The sequence below is a fragment of the Anabrus simplex genome, chromosome 3, assembly GCF_040414725.1.
Source record: "Anabrus simplex isolate iqAnaSimp1 chromosome 3, ASM4041472v1, whole genome shotgun sequence".
Lineage (NCBI taxonomy): Eukaryota > Metazoa > Arthropoda > Insecta > Orthoptera > Tettigoniidae > Anabrus > Anabrus simplex.
The window spans coordinates 467,704,882-467,720,564 of NC_090267.1; the positions used below are offsets into that span (position 1 = coordinate 467,704,882).

A 15,683-nucleotide genomic window follows, 5' to 3' on the forward strand; every position below is an offset into this window, starting at 1 on the left:
GTGAAAGAAAAAAGAAATGATTTTTACCTAAATATAAAAGCTGGTTTGAGATTCACTCAGCCTACACGAGAATAACTGAGGAGCTAAAGGTGAGATAGTGCCTTGGTCTAGTAAACTCAACAGTAACGGCCAAGAGGATTTTTCACATTGAATACGCATCTGCTTGTAACCTGAAGGGTACAGGATGAGCAGCGGTCACTTGGCAGGACAAGACCCAACAGGGCTGTGGCACCATGGAGTTTCTTTCTTTTTTGTTTTGTTTCAGTAGTCAGACTGTTATTTGCAAGGATATCTTTCAAGGCATAAAATTACTGCTCTATTCACATGATTTTCATACTTATTACTTTTTGAGATTTTTGCCGCTGTTAACTCGGTATTTAAAAGATCGTGGCATTTGTCACATATGCATCCCTTTGCAGCAGTTTTCTTGGAGCACGATTCGAGAAGTTGAGACTATAAAGATCACTTCACCATACTTTTGTACAATCTTCGTATTTCTCTATTGCAATTGTTTTCAAGTAACCTAAATCAGAAGGACTCTAAATGACTTAAGTCGCATCACGAGATGTTAGAGGGTATTTGTTTATACAACTATGGCATCCGCTGACAGACACAAAGGCCAGTATGTGAGATACATCTCAAGCGAAGGAGATACATCTTGGTAGTGGGAAACAAACTATTCATCTACATGGTGAGATCTGTCTCACAAGTGACTTCAGTCTCAATCCTCCTTGAAAGCTGTCTCATGAGATACATCTCATTTTTATTCATATCACCCATAGTTGTTACTTCAAATGTAGTGTGCGTCATGATAATTGTCAGCCTTATGCAGCAGCGGTTCGTGTATGAAGGGCTTTTGGGCGCCGCCTTTTCAGAAATATTTAACGTTATTTCACTTCGTAATCGATTGTATAAAGAGATGGACAGATGTAGCGAAGTCAAATTTATGTGGTGTGATATTCAGCTATACAATGTGATCTTTATTTTGACTGTAAACATTTTGCTTTTCATTTTCAAGAAAATGGCAAAGGCGTTCAGATCGTGGCTGCTGTCTAGCAAGCACAATCTTTTCTCTTTAGTAATGAGGCGCTCGGGCTGTGGGAGCAGAGCCCTGCATTGGTCCCTAGATTCAATAAGTGTGCGGGGTGTGGGACGAGCCTGGAAGGACGATGTGGGCTTGTCAGGGGAAGGAAGAGTGCAGGTGGGTGTATGGTCTGTCCAGCAGAGCCCTCAGTAGGTTCCAACAGTTAGCAAGTTGCGGGGTGCGGAAGGAGCCTGGAAAGACGATATGGGCTTGTTAGGGGTAAGAACAGTGCAGGCGGGTGTAAGCGCTGAATGGCGGAGCCTTCAGCAATATTGCTAATCACTTTACAATATACCTAGGCTTTTTCCTCTACGTCTTACATTAATTGTTGTTAGAGATTAATTCCGAAACATTTTACAAAACAATGAATTCCATTATACTGAACAGTTAAGTTCTATAAAGAAGCTAAAATAAAGATTCAAAATGTAACCATAACGTGATGGCACTATTTGTAGGGTGGTCAAATTGTTAAATAGCTTGTCATGCTTTGAAATTTGAGCAAGGAGAGAGAAATTCGGGAGTGCACTGTTTATTTGTTTTCATGAATGTTGTTATCACTTATGATTTTGATGAGTGAAACAGTGCAGTGTCATAGTCGAAATTGCAGTAGCTGTTAGGCTGTTACTGTGTGTGCATAAATGCCATTTTAGTGTAGTTAATTAATTAATGTTGAAGTTATCGTAATCACAAAGACGCACACAGGAGATTCTGTCAATTGTGTACACTGTTTTATTTACAAATTATATACACACGCACACATGCATGCACGCGCGCGCGCGCACACACACACACACACACACACACTGATGGACTGCCATCTTGAACTGACTAGAAGAAGAAGGAGGAGGAGGAGGCCAACTACGAACACAATAAACTCACAACATGAGTTCACACACTTACTAACAACTCTTCACTAACAACTCAACTCCCAAGACTGTCTCTTTATATACGTTACCTGGCCAGGCTTCTAGAAAAGTATGACACAACATGTTTTCTCATATCTTCTAGAGTCTCCAATAACCTATGTACAAATGGATAGAACATTCTATAAAACTCGAGGTGCGTTGTTCTGGAATCTTACCCTGTGTTGCACATTACATCGAATTTATACATCATATTTACAGGTAATAATAAATTATATACTATTAATTACGTGTTCTTACATTAAATAAAGTCTTATTAATATACATACAGCAGACGTATCGTGACATAATCTTAAATGTTTTGTTACTCAAGACAGATCATACAACACACAAATAATAAATATACGACCACGATTTGTACCAAATAAAGTCTGTACATAACTATGTAAATAATAGTAATAGGCGTAAACAGTTTCATAGCCACACCTCATACCTCACAAGTCATAATAATAATAATAATAATAATAATAATAATAATAATAATAATAATAATAATAATAATAATAATAATAATAATAATAATAATTAATAAAACCTAGTAATCAAGCTCAATATTTCCACTATTTACCCATGGGTTTAGAGAGTTCTTTCCAAGTTATACTAGTCCATTACACTTCCATCAAAGTGCAAGCAGATTTCTTTTCAGCCAGTGTCATTGGGTTATCATCGTACATTTAAAGGCGACTGGAGGTTCTGGCCTCTTGTAGGTATAACATCCACAGAACATCACTTTTGGAGGGTGTTTGGGTTCTTGTTGAGTATGGGCCAGTGACGTTTCCCCTGATGTTTCTTTATGCACATAAGTAACACACTGACCACAAACTTTGAAATGGCTTTCCTCTGGAAAATGCGTTCTTCCAATCTTCCACAGTCCAGTCTGTACATAGCACATATCAATTGCTTTTTGCGCATAGCGTTTGTCAGAAGCTGCTTCTTGTGCTGGTCTGTGCATTCTTCTTCCTGCTCAATAGTCTGCGGTGAACTGTTGTAATTTGTTAAGAATGAAGCCACGCTTTCCAATGTCAATTCTGTTAATGTAACTTCAAGTTTTCCAGTTTGTCAGAAACTAAATATAACAACTAATATAAAAATGTGTTTTTACAGGTATGTTATGGGGTTTTAGTGATTATATTTGGTGTTCAATAGATTGGAGAATTTACAGTTACATAAACTGTTACAACATGAACATTTTACCTACTCTGACTTAAATTGCAGTTTAGGTCAACAGCTTAGAGCCTGGGGTTTATTTTACTCTTCATAATGAGTAAATGATCTTACTTTGGTGTAGAATTGACCACAGTTTCCTTCCTTCAGCAATAAAAAGGACCCTGTTTCTCGGTATTGTTTCAAAATTGAATGTACCCTAGCCACACCAGCGCAAGACCAACTACAATACTCAGACCACAATACAGGAAAAACATGGCTGCCGTACCAGGCCAAAGCTGACGTGGCGAGGAGTAACCTAATAATGACCGTGAGAATACTGCAGTACGAAAATATTTATGGAAGGATTTTAAAAAACAGCATTTGATACGTAAAAGAGAAATAGTAATTTTACGTGCTCTTTATCTAGAGGATTTTTTTCTTGTTTAACGTCCACTATCACATCGAAAGGTTTTGGCGATGGATGGAAGGAAAGGGCTATGAGTGGGAAGGTAGCGGCCACGGCCTTAATTAAGGTACAGCCCCGGTATTTGCCTGGTTTGAAAATGTGAAACCACTGAAAACCATATTCAGGGCCGCGCGGTCAGGGTTGAGTAGCTGTGATCTTGCATTCGGAAGATGGGAGGGGTTTGAATCCCATTGTCGTAGCCCTGAAGATGGCTTCCCGTGGCTTCGCATTTTCACACCAGGCGAATGCTGAGGCTGTACCTTAATTAAGACCACGACCGCTTCCTTCCCACTCCTACCTCTTTCCTATCCTTCCGTCACCGAGAACTTTTGATGTGTTAGTGTGACGTTGAATAACTGGTAACAGAAAAAAGCATTACAATAAACAACAAGTTATCAACGTCTAACAAATGTCACTTCGTTGAAAACACGAATACGAACTTCAGAAAAAATTGACACAGCACCAAACAAATAAGTAGTTTTCCGAACATTAACACTGTGACCCATTATCCTATTATGCATCATTCACCAAAATATTGAAGTTGACTAAAACTAGCACTACACACATCCTACAACTCCTCTTTTGAAGTTTCTTGGCAATTTTTCGTTTGAGATCGTATAATTGTTGATAAAATTACTGGCCAGAATTTTTACACAGTCCTTTATAATTTTTGACGAAAAAACATCACACTTCCACACATCACTTGACAATTAATGTTACTTTCAAAGGTTAATACAAGGCTAAAACAAGGGCTCTATTTTTCAGAAAGTTCCCCAAAATAAAGATTATGTCACTCATTTCAATACTACTCTCTCTGTAATTACCAAGGTGACTTACCAGAATTTCACATTTTCTCTCTCTCTCTCACAATTGAGGTTGCTTTGCCCGTAACATCCTAATATCAACTTTAATTTTTCTGCTAGTAAAGCAATAATTTTAAAATACACTTGCACTTCTAGGTCACTCGTCACTTTCATATTGATGGAATATGTACTGTAGGTCTTGAGAACATTATAATATTTCGCAATCACGTTGAATGGACTTATATTTTTGTCTTAAAAGGCTGAAAATATCTGTATCATCTTCACACCAATGTTTAAATGCTACTTCGTCTCTCAGTGGCAGTTGCTGTTCATGCTTTTTAGGGCACCTTCTTCCTGAAGGTAAATAAATGTTATGCGAGAGACAGGTCTCGGTGGACAATTTAAGATATTTCCTAGGGAAGCGAATAGGTTCACTATTCTCAACGGGAAATATAATATCTTTGCGGACAATGAACTTAGAGTAAAATATTTGATGCACACGACAAGTTCATTTTTTTCAGCAAAATTTTCCCTATCAATGCACCGAATCCATTTCTCTCGAAATGGAGAGGGCAGACATACGCGAAGAATTTCCGTAATTTGACCTGCAGAGAGGTACACAATACAGCACACTACATTCTAAGTAAACACCAATAATTATAACACCACTTCTCAAACACAATGATAAACAAACACATAACCTGTACGGTACCACGTTGAAACACGAAATAATTAATCTACAGGTATTTTAAGCTTCCACGTAAAAGCGACTGGAGACACAAATACTTCCGTATCAGTATTGAAAATCACGAAGTACGATCATATGCCCACTCGAAATACCTATTTCACAATTATTGCTTTAAACTCGTATCCACAATCACATTTAACCTACGCTTGGCCCGCACCCACGGCCATATTGCCATTAATCGAAACCTGCCTTGAGGTCTGAGGATTGCAGTTGGTCTTGACCAGCGCCACATTGTGAAGCAATTTGTCTTTGTGCTGTAGAGGTATGCTCGGCTAATGTCACGGTTTGTGAATGTTTCTGCAGGGTAACATCCAATAATACCAAATAATCTTAACAATGATATCACCATACACCTATAATGCAATTACAGAAGCGTGAAAGCAGGAATGCACAAGTCTGCCAACGTTAATTATAAATAATCTTAGAAATGACTGTGTTCAGATTAGTTTGCACATTACTGTATGCTGTATCTTCCTCCATGTCCTTTTAAAAAAATTATTTGCATACTTTTACCTGTAAGTCTCGTGTGATTTACCTCTTTCGTTGTCTATAGGTCAGAAGTACTGGGCGAAAGACATAATTTTCCTGGTCACAGAACACGAACAACTTGGTATTCAGGCATGGTTAGAAGCTTACCATCGTGCAACTTGTGGGCGTAAAGGAGTACTTGAACATGGAGATATGATGGGGAGAGGAGGTGCCATCCAGGTTTGTTAATTTGATATTTATGATACATGTACTGGAAAATGGATCAGTTGGTTGTGATGCTGAGGCTGTGACTGAAGGAATATCATGTTCAATCTGGATCATTTCATTCATACTCCTATGATTTCAGAGCTATTTTATTATAGCCTTCAGACTTGGTGTACTTAGTGGTAATTTTCTGCTATAGTTCCCCATGGTGATAAGTGGTAGAGTGTCGGCATCTGGATCCCAGGATCATGGATTCAAATCTCACAGCTGTCAGATTTTTGAGGGACAGAGCAAAGTCCCTTCGGCACTTTATGTTGTTGGATGTCAATACGTGAATGATCTACCTCCTCCAAAGGGGAGGAGGAGGTTGGTTTCCAGACCTGCTGCACTATGTGCATTTCTTCTGGTAGTGGAGTGTTAATGGAATTACTTGTTCCCTTTGATCGACCATTTTAAATGTTATACCACAGCACCTGAGTATTTGTTCGTATTTCTAATTTGGAGAGTCACACTTCTGTTCCAGACAGTCACAATATAGTAAACGTACCTGTGTAATTGGTCACCATCAAGAGAGTGGCTATATTGTAATTTGCTTTACTTTGGTGAAACGTTTGATTTTTGCATAGAAAATTTTATTAAAAACTTAGCTATAGATCACTCAACAGATTTCCAATGTGTCTGCCAGTTGGTAGAATAAAATAGAACATTGAAATTGTGATGCATGCAGTCTAAATGATGTCTAATCAAAATGACTGCAACATGATAGCTGAGGCCATACAGTTGTTGCTGTTATTATTATTATTTATTAGATTGGTGTATTTGATACAGTCAAAATTGTGAAATCCTTATTATAAGATGGAGGATAATTTGTGAGAATTTACTAAGTATGTTGGTATTATATTGACCAAAAATTTGGCTTCCAATTCAGGTAGCTAAATAAAATTCAGAAAACCCAATTTTCAAAAATTATGCTACCGGCATGTTAGCCAGCCAGTTTCTTGGGAAGATGTGGTATCCAGATGATGATCCCTTGCTGCACTGGGTTGGAACACTGGTAATTTTTAATGATTGAGATTCTTGAATTTTATTTGATATTGTTTTGAGCTATCAAACTCATGTATAAATACCATAGACATCCTATTTCTGGGTCAAGCACATGATGAAATTCTAATATTTCAGATGGAAGATTTTCAGTTTTTCCTAATTCTGTGATAATTTTTCCTTAATTGGAATGTTCATTGAACCTATAAGGGTTGAGGTGATTTCCAATGTATAGCTAACAACCTTTTCTTTCACAACTAGTCCCAGTTACAAATACCCATATCATTAGATACACTACACCAACACAGACTGTGAGTAAAATGTTCACACTAAATATGTAAGGCTGATGATCAAGATGTCTCAAGCTCCATTACAGCAGGAACTACTACCTCCTTTCGTATTATAATATGTATGTGTATTTTATTACTTTAATGCTGTTCATGCAATTTGAAGATTGTGTACTATGTGGTGTTCTAGTTTTCTGTGTTTTCAGGCAGCTATAAACTTGGAGCTCCATTCGGACAGACTCGCTCATCTTGATGTGAAAGTTGAAGGACTAAATGGACAGCTGCCAAACTTGGACCTTGTCAACCTGGTTCATAGAATGTGTTCAAAGGAGGCCATTAAGCATACTTTCAAAAACAGAGTAAATAATTCTAACATATAATTTCTAGGTTAGAAAAAAAAACATGTTTAAGAAAACCTGTTTTTTTGTTAAAACATTTTTCTTTGAGGGAGGATGTGGTTAAACCTCCCTTTTTTCTGCATAAATATTATATGTTAGAATAAAATGAAGTCTTATTTTTCATATTAGTATACTAATGCAATGAAACTTTTTTAAATGTAGAGCTAATAGAAAGCTTGAATGAAACTGAAAATAATATTAATGATCACGTTCAGCATTGGTCGTACTTACAATTTTAAATCAATTACAGTAATAGTCCGCTGTAACGAGTACAGCATATAATGAGAACCCAGTATAACGACAGTTTTTTTACTGTCCCTTTTATACTGTTTTATATTTTATACTGTGTATTACCATTTGATTACAGCGAGAGCCCTATCATTGACGTATCCGTTATTACGAGTGATTAAGCGTGCGTGATTTTTTCCGTTACCGATATTTATGAACCCAGTGATTGTACTGCATGCGATCGATTATCTTCAGTATCGTTTCCTCGCTATGTCCACTAGTGAACTCTCTCGTCGACATTTGAAGGCGATATGTAGGATGCTAAAAAGTTTATTATGTCGCCCATTATGTCACATTACATCTAATGTACTGAATGATATTTATCACTTGCAACAATTTGAAGGCGATGTCGGAGACGATTAGTAATACCCATCGATTGCTGTTCTGTAAAGAAAAATGGAAATGAAGGAGGAGAACATGTTTGCATAATAAATGTGTAAGTAATGTGTCCAATAGCAGTTGTTAAATTCACAATTAAGTATTTATTTATGTTCCACCTAGTTGATACAGTGATTGCTTAAGGCAATTTAATGGTTAAAAGTGGTACATGTTTCGTATATTATCAACATCTTCAGCCACATAACACTGTTTAGATGAAAAATATATAAATTGACAAAGTTTCTGCTAATGTGGTGATTAAATCATAACTTTTGTTTGAACTTGGAAAATTGAAATTAGGGCCTTGACTTAAAATAGAGGTTTCTTCTTCATTAAATTCTATCTCAGACAAGTTTTTAATTGGAGGTGGATAAACACTAACATCAAACGTAAGATTAGGAACTAACCTTCTTTCTTCTCTATTAGATGCTAAATTTTTCAACTTAATTTATTATCCAAAGTTTCTTGTTTCATTTTAAGTGTGTTCTCCATTTTCTCATTGATATGTTTCTGGAAAGAATCCCATTCCAGAGGAAGCAAGTTCAGTGGTGCTGAGAAACAGAAACAGCAATACAGAATCTACCTGTAGATTTACAGAATGACATAGAGCTAAGAAGAAAATTCCAATTTAGTAAAAGGTTTACAATCACTTCGAGGCACCAACAAGGCGGTTTATAATTTGAAGCAAAAAATCAAGCTAAATAACTTAATTATCACAAAAGCAGATAAAGGAGGAACAGTTGTAGCCCTAGATAGAAATGTTTATATTGAAAAAACAGAAACATTTTTTAATAACAATTTGTTTAGTACAGTTGATAAAGACCCGACATCACGTATTCAGAGGGATCTTAAAAAACTATTAAAAAGCACGTCTTTCTTGTTTAATGAACATGATGTGCAAACATTAATAAATATGAACCCTAGACTCCCGACTGCGAGAGCACTGCCGAAATTACATTAACAGGGAGAACCGATTAGACCTATCATAAATTTCAAAAATAGCCCCATTTATAAAACTTCTAGATTTATACATAATTTCTTATCAAGTAAATACGTATTTCATTGTAAAACACCTATCAAAAACTCAGTGGATTTTTGCAATCTAGTTAAAGATTTTAAACTTGGATCATCTCGCATGACATGTTCGTTTGACATAACCAACATGTATACAAACATTCCAATAGAAGACACTATCAGAATCATTAAGAATAATTTAATGAAGGACAAATTAGTAAGCATACCAGAAATTGAAGATTTTATTAATGTTTTAAAATTTGTGTTAAATCAAAATTATTTTACATTTAATAATAAAATAATAACAAAAAGGAGACTCAATGGGAGCCCCAGCATCAGGAATTTGGAACACACTAAAATTATTAATCAAATAGAGGGTTTGGATTTTTGGACACGATATGTGGACGATGTTTATGCTATAATAGATAACAGACTCACCAATAGCAATAAAGTTTTAAATATATTGAATAATTTGGATTCCAATATAAAATTCACTTTAGAAGAAGAAGTAGAAAGATCACTGAATTTTCTGGACATAGTCACAAGAGAAGAAAAAAGGATTTTCTTTCAAAATACACAGAAAATCTACTTTCAGACTGACAACTATCAAGAACAACTCGTTACACCCTGAGGCACAAAAAAGATCAGCATATTATAGTTATGTTAACAGAGCGTTTAGTATTCCTTTATCCAAATCTGAAAGGAATAAAGAACTGTTGTTTATCCGACAACAAGCCCTCTTGAATGGTTTCAACAATAACATGATTGATAAAATAATTAATACATTTTCGGAGAAGCAACAATCCAAATTAGCAATCAAACCTAATAAAACTGAAAAATACATCAAGTTCACATATAATAATCTAACATACACGTAATAACAAATTTATTTAAGAGAAAAAATTTCAAAATTGCATTTTCCACCAATAACAACATGAAACATAGTATTTTCAACCATGATACAATAAATCTCTCAGAAAAAGATACATTTTTTGATTCGGGAATATATAAACTCACATGCTTTGAATGCAAGAATACATACGTAGGACAATCTGGCCGCAACTTCAAAGTTAGATATTTGGAACATGTGAATGCTGAAAAACATAGAAGATTCTCAGCTATGGGATCACACATGACTGCTACAGGTCATAAATTTACCAACATAGAACAAGACCTGACCATCATAAAAAAATTAAAAAAGGGCAGCTTAATGAACACACATGAAGATCTATACATTTATCTAGACCAACTTGTAAAGAAAAATTATAACCTTAATGAGGCTGTAGAATATAAGAATCCATTATATTATAAAATTCTAGTATATTTGAAAATGCTTGAGAAAGATCACGAAAAAAGAATTGGAATTTCTCCACCTACGGATAGCCCTACAACTTATTCCTCCTCAGTTGAAGCTATAGGTGACAGCAAGGAGGTTCTTGACACACCTATATCCCCTGCTCCTCCACCTCCTCAGGTGCAAGAGCAAGGAAGAATGAATCATCAATATTACACCTGACATAAGACTGTGAAAGAATGACAGGAGTTACTGTTCTAAAGGAAAGCAGGCTTAATAAGAATTGACAACTAGGAATTAGTTATATTTTCATCTGCATTAATAATAAGAGCCACATTGTGATATCTGGATTTTTTCATTTCAACAATTACTTATAAATAGTATAATTTTGATTTATAAATTGACCTTTTTTCATGAATTATTAAGAAAAGAATATTCATTAAGACATATTCTCTGTGGAATATTGTACAAGTGTTTCCTTGACAACGGCTTTCAATTGTAGAAATAATTTATATATTTTCTCTTGAGTTTTTTGTTTGTTTTAATGTTGTCAATCTTATGTTAATTTTAAGGACACTTCCTCTAAAGCATTACTTTGTCAATTTATACATTTTTCATCTAAACAGTGTTATGTGGCTGAAGATGTTCATAATATACGAAACATGTACCACTTTTAACCATTAAATTGCCTTAAGCAATCATTGTATCGACTAGGTGGAAAATAAATAAATACTTAATTTTGAATCTATTGAAGTACGATACGGACCATGAAGCTGATTTTATGTAAAGCAGTTGTTACGTCGTTAAAAATATAGGCTGAAGAAAGCAATCACTTAATTTTAATGCTAAATACTGCAATTAAGTAAGAATGGGATACACCCCAAAATATGGGAGAGTGAATCATTGATTTCGGTGGTTTTATATTTTCTCGCGTCTGGTTAAATTTTGGAAAGGCTGTTCCCATATAAATTTGTAGCGAGAATGTTATAATTTCTCTACTGGCGCTTGGAATGTTTTCATGATACATATAGTACAGTTAAGTTAGATTAGGTGACGCTATTTGAATGAGAAAACTGAAACGTTTGGCACAAAATGCGTTTGATCATCTTTGGTACAGAATAGTTTTCTCGCTGTATGCACTTGCGAGCTCTCTTGTTAACGTTCGAAAGTGATGTTGGAGTCAGTTAGTAATACCCGCCAACTGCTGTTCCGTAACGAAAATTTGAAATGAAAGAGAACATATTTTCGTAATAAATACGTAAATAATGAGGTCGATAGTAGTTATTAATATATGGATAAGAAAGAAATTCCACCTTATCAATACTGTTTATTGTAAATGTAGACTTACATCATTACCGGTTTCGACCCTGTTTGGTCATCATCAGCTGACATATCATGGTTTTACATCTATTAGGCATTGGTTTGTATTACTTGTCTAAAAACCGGGCAAGTTGGCCGTGCGTGTTGAGGCACGCGGCTGTGAGCTTGCATCCGGGAGATAGGGGGTTCGAATCCCACTGTCGGCAGCCCTTAAGATGGTTTTCCGTGGTTTCCCATTTTCACACCAGGCAAATGCTGGGGCTGTACCTTAATTAAGGCCACAGCCGCTTCCTTCCAACTCCTAGGCCATTCCTATCCCATCGTCGCCATAAGACCTATCTGTGTCGGTGCGACGTAAAGCCCCTAGCAAAAAAAACTTATCTAAAAAGATGTTGTCAGCCATTAGCACATCCGGATGTCTAATGGGATGGGGGTATGATTTGGATGTATGTTGTCATTTCATTTGTATGATCGTGAAAGAAAAATTGTTTTTGAGGTTTAAATATTATTGTAAAAACTTAACCTAAGCTTAAAAACTAATTGTACATACACATTAAAAACTATAAAACACTTGATGGGTTTAAAAATTTATGTCTTGCGTATTCCTTTTTCAGATTTCCATGTTAGAGTCTTGTAAGCATATACAGTAGAAGTCCATTATAGCGAGAATTCATAACGGCGAAAAATTTGCTCGCTATAGCGGATTGTTGTTATATCCGATTTTTTTAAAGTCGGGAAAACCCCCATACACATTAAATTCAGTATGAAATGGCAATCAGTTTGTTCAAAATTTGAGTTTTTGCGGATAATATCCACACTGCGGCTTACTTGTTTGTTGTTTTTTGAAACCTGATACTACGTGAAAGTGTGTGTTTAATTTCATTCTGAAAAATATATATTACCGTATTTCTCCGAATCCAAGACAACCCCCACTTTTTCCTTCAAAAAAATTTTAATCGGGCTTAAAAAGTGCTTTGTAAAATCATATTAATGTCTTTCTTATACAGTATGCATTTTTAGACTGTAGATGCCGAACATTGGCTTTAGTTATGCCGTATTTTTTGCGGCTGTCCAATTATGCTTTATTTCCGCGGGTTTAATAACCATTAATTTAAAATTGGCATCATAATATCGAAGGGAACTCGCTGAAAATTTGCCGGTAATACACATTTCATGCGTCTTTACAATACAACGATCCATCAGGAAAATATTCTTGCTTACTATAAAACTGTTACCGTACTTTCACTCAGTGTCAGATGTAACTGGCTGCCGCTATACGTACGTCTTGCTTGCCAGATTCGGCCAACTTTAGCGGCTAGCGATGTATAGGTCTTAATTGCGGACTTCTAAAGTCAATGAACGAGTTTATTACGCCGCTGTGTGGCAATTCCGCCTATGCGTTTTTGTGCACATACCTCACAATTTTATCTTCAACTCCTTTAAAGCGTCCTTGTTACGGTCCACTGAATGCATTTTTTGTGCAGTACGCTTTTTTAAGCTATCTTTGTCTTCACAGTAACTCAGAATATTGGCTTTAGTTAGGCCTATGCCGTATTTTCTTGCGGCTGTGCAATTATTATACATTTCTGAGTGTTTAATAGCCATTAACTTAAAATTGGCATCATAACATCGACGAGAACCCGTTGAAAATATTCTGGCAATACCTGTTCTGCGTATCTTTACAATACAATGATCCATCACGAAAATATTCCTGCCGTCTATAAAACTTAATTTTACTAAGCGTCGGGTACAGCAGATGCTTTATAACTCTGCTACTGAGTAGCCGTGGCCTTTCTAAGAATTTGAAGGCTTGCATGTTTTGATGCCATTCTGCAGATTTGAGAAATGTTTTTGTAGAGGATAATAGCATGTCATTCTCTTTTCACTATTTTCCGAGATCCAGTGACGTTACACATAGGCACTATACAACCGGTCGCCATAGCTAGCGATCTAGGCCTATGATAAAGATGCGGTTGTTTATTGTCAACGAGTGTTGTGTGTGCGCACGTGGGGGTGAAAAGAAACAGCGTGGTTACTGCGGTAGTTGCCAGTGGTGTTCATTACTATCAGGCCGTGAATACAAAATGACCCCTGATTTTTCACATGAGATTCTAGAAAAAAAACGTCATCTTGGATTCGGTGAAATACGGTATCACTCCAGAGGCTTCTGTGGCAAACATTTCAGTTTTCTTTTTCAAACGTCATCACCTCTCCTAATTGTATATGTGTCATGAAAACCTATTTGAAACGCATGTAGAGCAATGATAACCTCCTCACTAAAAATTGACATGGGAATAGCTTTCCGAAATTTAACTAGACGCGAGAAAATATAAATTATCCTCTGAAATCGGTGATGTACCCTGCCATATCTGGAGGTGTATCATTTTCTTACTTAATTTCAGTATACTGTATACCATTAAAATTAAGAGATCGTTTACTTCAGCCTTTATTTTTAACGAGTTAACAACTGCTATAGACCATGTTATTTACGCATTTTTTACAAAAAGTGTTATCCTCTTTCATTTCGAATTTTCTTTTGAGAACAGCAGTCGACGGGTATTACTAGTCGACTCCAATATCACCTTCGAATGTTGACGAGAGAGCTCGCAAATGCACATAGCGCGAAAACTATACCGTACTGAAGATGATCGATCACATTTTGTGGATGTTTCAGTTTTGTTATTCAAATAGCGTCGCATAACATAACTTATCTGTACTATATGTATGATGAAAACATACTTCAAGGTGAAGTAGAGAAATTATAACCTTCTTGCTACAAATTTACATGATAATAGCCTTTCCGTAATTTAACGGACGCGAGAAAATATAAACTAACCTCATAATCAATGACATACTCTGCCATACCTTGAGGCATAGGTCTATCTCATTCTTACTTAATTGCGGTATTTAGCATTAAAATTAAGAAATCGTTTATTGAGCGCTTATCTTTAACGAGTTAACAACTGCTTTGTTATTTATGAACTTCATGTCCTTATTGACTGATTACACATATATGGATAAGAAAGAAATTCCACCTTATCAATATTTAAAAAAAAAAATTAAAAAAAATAATAATTGAGGCACGAAATTGGGATGCGGGTTTTATTTGCGTCAAGGTTGGCAACACACTCCTGGCTCACTTATTTTCGATCTTGAGTGTACAGTTGTGCTTTGTGTAACCGCAGATGGAAGAAAACTCTCCCCATAGCCTGTCATATTTAAAAGCGAAAACAGTTCGGACTTTTTATTTTAAACTACCTTTACATTTAAAAAGAAAAAGTATTTTAGAGAGTAATTTATAATCAATATTTCTCCGTGTCACGATAGGTTTAAACTGTAAATCAGGGTGACTGCATGCATTAATGGGTCTTAGAATACTTTGTTACACGGCAAGGTTTGGCATTTCTGAATTAGTACGAGAGAAGTGCCATGGCGGGAAATCATACAAGGAGAGTCACTGTACTGTAGCGTAATGCAAATGGTAGTGAGAGAGAGAGATATCCTACAGGCCTAACCCACTTATAAACTTGTTCCAAGTTCATTTATTCAAGAAACTACTCTATTATTATATATGAGACTGGTGGCTGGACGTAACGCGTGAGTGAAGTCCATCAAATACAAAGAAGAAGAGACGAGAGACATTCTACTTCCTCCTCTCGTCATAGGAGAGTTTGTTAAACCACGATGTTTTAAGGACATCGGATACTTGCCGTTCAAGTACAAGCCATCTAAAACTCATACAGTACAGTAATCCAATAGATAAAACACTTGCACAGGGGAGCCTGCCTAAATTTCTCCTC

At 36.0% G+C, this 15,683-nt stretch overlaps 1 protein-coding gene across 2 annotated transcripts in view; it reads left to right on the forward strand.

Annotated features, from left to right (window-relative positions):
• GAA1 (glycosylphosphatidylinositol anchor attachment 1) overlaps nucleotides 1-15,683 on the forward strand; it is a 141,401-nt gene that overhangs the window by 63,773 nt on the left and 61,945 nt on the right. For both annotated transcript variants that reach the window (XM_067143589.2, XM_067143590.2), the window contains exons 5-6: nucleotides 5,724-5,878; nucleotides 7,398-7,550. In XM_067143589.2, the coding sequence (XP_066999690.1) occupies nucleotides 5,724-5,878; nucleotides 7,398-7,550 (308 nt within the window). The remainder of the gene's footprint in view (nucleotides 1-5,723; nucleotides 5,879-7,397; nucleotides 7,551-15,683) is intronic.